Genomic DNA, 3,993 nt, shown 5'->3' with positions numbered 1-3,993 from the left:
CAGAGCTGTAAAGTATTTGAGTAAAAGTATTTGAATATTGGTATTCAAATACTTTTTTAAGTATTGAATACTTTATTTAAATACTTTTTTTATTTCTTGTATTTAAATAGTATTTAAATACCTTTTTATGGTATTGAATACTAATGTATTTGAAATACTTTTATACTTATGAATATATTATTTTATTAAAAATCAAAATGTCACATCTCGCAAATTGTCAACGAAAAAAATATACCTATATATTATAAAACTAGATAAATTAAATGATTTATTTCATAGATAAAAGTTTAAATGAAGTGATTATGAATTTTGAGAACTAAAATATTATGTTTACGACTGCGTGTCGCCGTACAATAGTACAATAGTACTTAGTTATCGCATAATATTATCTATAAGACTATACAAATATAAGTATTGTATTGCAGCCTTTGGGTAGGTACCTATGTGGGCTATGATTTATGACCTACCTAATAACTAATAAGTAATAATATATTAAATTTGTCCGTCACCACGTAAAAACCACAGCGGATAATCCCACAACTCACAAATAAACCTATTGGCTATTACCTACGACTCGTTCTCGGCTTTATTGCACGTCGCACGAAACACAAGCAGTTAGCACATCAGCGTCTTTGTAGTTTGTACTGATATTCCGTATTGACCGTATTCGTTTATTAGTTTATTACCTACCTACTTTGTGCTATACGTTTAAAATGAACAATATTGTTGAAAATGTACCATTTCCATTTCCGATGTATAATGCACATTTTAAAGTTATATGTGTACTTGAAGACAAAATTTATTATAAAAAATTAAAAGTAAAATGTGTGAACTGTCCGGGAACAAAGGAACTTACAATTGACTCACGCTCAAATTCAAACATTCGTAAACATTTATCAGTAAGTACAGGACAATACTCAATACTAGTTATACCTACCTATATTCTATCATTATTAGTTATTACTATTATTATTCATAATTGGCTTTTTTTAACTTATAGAACCAGCATCCAAACATTTTGGCAGATATTGATAAGTTGGACAAAAAAAGAAATGTCGATGAGGTCAATGCAAAGAATAATAAACCGGATAATATGCTTTTGGATTTTATTTCGAACAAAAAAACTACTAGCCAAGGTATGCCTACTTAGTACGAAAATAGTACACACGAATATCACAGTAAATCGGGGGATATTTTCAATTTTATTTAAAAAAATTAAATAAAATTAAATATATATTATCATGATATTTAATTCGATGCGCCGGTCGCCTTATCACATACAAACGTTATATTTGATAAAAAACGATTGAAATTTGTAAACGTAATTATAACGGAAAACGAAAAACATAAATAAATAAATAACACAAAACAAAACGTAACGTTTAACAAAATATATGATATATCATTAAACAAAACATAACGCAAAACAGTATAATAAATATTGTATTTCATTAAACGAAATAATTCATTTCCAATTATTTAATAATACTTAGTATACTTAGTTTTCCAAATGCAAGCCCTGTTTAAAACACACGATTTTACATAAAATAAAAATATAATTAAAATAGTTTAAAATAAAAAATGTAATAAATAGGTAGCATGGGAATGCTAAACTGAAAATTGCAATTTGTTTTAAAAAATCTTTAGTATTGCGATTATTTTTGTAATACCTACTTATAATTTTTGCTTACAATCATTTTTACGATTTTTCAAACATGATAATATAATTAATAATTTAAATTAAATTAAATTACCTAAATAATTTTAAATTAAATTTTAGCTACGTTAAATCAACTTGTTCAGAGGTTTATTATAAGTGCTAATATATCTTTTGCAATTGTGGAAAACTCTGTTTTCAAAGAAATAATCGAAAGAGGATTTCCAAACAGAAAATTATTGAGTCGTCCAACTTTAATGAAGCAAATTGAGTCTGAATTTGAATCATCAGTAGCTAAACACAAATTAAAATTGTCAAAAATTGTACATGTTGCAACAACAGCAGATTGTTGGTCAATATTTAAAAAGTAAATTATATTATTGATTTGAATTATGACGTATAACATGTAATTTATACAATCATTTTATTGTATATTATGATTATTTTTTAATTTTTAGGTCATACATTGGTATAACAGCATCTTGGTACGATGAGGATTTACAAAGAAACACAAGTCTTCTTGCTATTCGCAGGTTAGAAGGAAGTCACACGTTTGAAATGTTGGCCAAGTATATGGATAATGTATATACTGAATTTGAAATATCAGATAAAATAGCATATACAACTACTGATAATGGTTCTAACTTTGTAAAAAGTTTCAAGTAAGCAATGTTGAACCTTAAATTATTTTATTTATTTAAGTATATTATTTTAAACATAATTAATTTAAGATATAACTATTTGTTACAAAATTATTAATAAATTTGAAACTTTTAAAGTGTGTATGGCTGTATTTTTGAAGATTATTATAATGAAGATATTGGTATTGAAAATGTAGATGATTGTGAAAATGATGATGGCATTGAAATGTTAGAGTTGAATGATGAATTGAATAAAAATATAAATAATGATTTACCATATTCACTACCCAGACATCATAGATGTGCAGCTCATACACTGAACTTAATAACGTCAACGGTAACTATCTACCTACTTAATAGTGTTACTAAAAGTTACACATATTCATTATTTGTAAATTGACAAATAGTATTTTAGTATAATAATATAATATTCTGTATTTAATTTTGTTTTAGGATGCAAAAGTTGCATTATTAGACCCTGTATATAAAAAACAGTCGAGGATTACATTTGGAAAATGTGTAAGTCTCTGGAATAAACAAGGACGTTCTACAAAATCAGCAGATTTGATAAAAAAGCACTGTGGTGTTTATTTGAAAACACCATGTGAAACACGTTGGAACTCGTGGTATGATTCTGTGTCATTTTTATACAAGTATCTCAACAAAAATGAATCTAAGTTCAGATTAGCTATGGACGAATTAGATATTGTCAGGTTAGAAATTAAATAATTTTAATTGTTATTTCTCATAATAATATATATTTAATATATTTTAATACCTAGGTTTAACAAAAACGATATTGAGTTTTTGGGAAATTATGAAAAAGTATTACAACCAATTTCCATAAGTCTGGACATGCTTCAAGGAGACAAACATATGAACTTTGGATTTTTACTGCCAACAATTGAAGAACTCTCTTCAAAATTTACACTTATGTCTCGAGATGATACCATTTCTAAAAGTATACAACCTCTTGTGTCTGCTTTGCTTACTGGTATGTTTAATTTTAACAGTAAAGTTAGTTTAAGTTAGTTTCTATACTAAGTTAATACCAAAATAATTTATCTTTCAGGCATTAATAAAAGATTTGGGGATTTATTACAAAATAAGTTTTTAATTATTGCATCAGTGAGTAATCCTTATTTTAAAGTGGCATGGATTAAAAATGATGTAAGAAAGCAAATGGCTATGGATGCATTTAGAAATGCTTGTTTACAAATATATGAAAAAGAGTGTGTTTCCAATACTCAAGAACCTAATATTGTAGAAAGTTATGATGAACCATCATTGGACTTTTTTACGTGGTCTTCTTCAAACAATATGAATGGTATAGATTCGGTAGATATTGAAATTAATCAATATTTTAGGACTTCGCCAACAAAAAACTTGGATTGTTTGCAATCACTTCCTATACTTAAAAAAGTACATATACATTTTTTTTGGTTCTTATGATAAATATGATAAATTTAATTAATTTTTTATTTCTGTTGACAGGTATTTATTAAATACAATACACCTCTCCCCAGCAGTGCTTCGGTTGAAAGGGTATTTAGTGTAGGAGGAGCTACGTTAACAAAAAAGAGAACATCCATTAGTGACAAGCATTTTGAACAAATAATGTTTTTAAAATGTAATAATCAATGCAATAATAAATAATAATAAAATGATGAATAAATTGTACATATTTTTTTTTTT

The 3,993-nt window shown here is 26.2% G+C and overlaps 1 protein-coding gene across 1 annotated transcript; it reads left to right on the top strand.

Moving 5' to 3' along the window:
• The first annotated feature begins 92 nt into the window (after positions 1-92).
• On the top strand, positions 93-3,968 carry LOC111028457. The gene is made up of 9 exons (XM_022307103.1): positions 93-899; positions 1,001-1,136; positions 1,781-2,024; positions 2,116-2,319; positions 2,437-2,635; positions 2,752-3,011; positions 3,081-3,292; positions 3,371-3,720; positions 3,793-3,968. The coding sequence occupies exons 1-9, from the start codon at positions 714-716 to the stop codon at positions 3,952-3,954; spliced, it is 1,953 nt and encodes a 650-aa protein (XP_022162795.1). The 5' UTR covers positions 93-713; the 3' UTR covers positions 3,955-3,968.
• Positions 3,969-3,993: the final 25 nt, after the last annotated feature.

The sequence above is a fragment of the Myzus persicae genome, unplaced genomic scaffold (assembly GCF_001856785.1).
Source record: "Myzus persicae strain clone G006 unplaced genomic scaffold, MPER_G0061.0, whole genome shotgun sequence".
Lineage (NCBI taxonomy): Eukaryota > Metazoa > Arthropoda > Insecta > Hemiptera > Aphididae > Myzus > Myzus persicae.
This window is presented reverse-complemented; position numbering and strand designations above follow the sequence as displayed.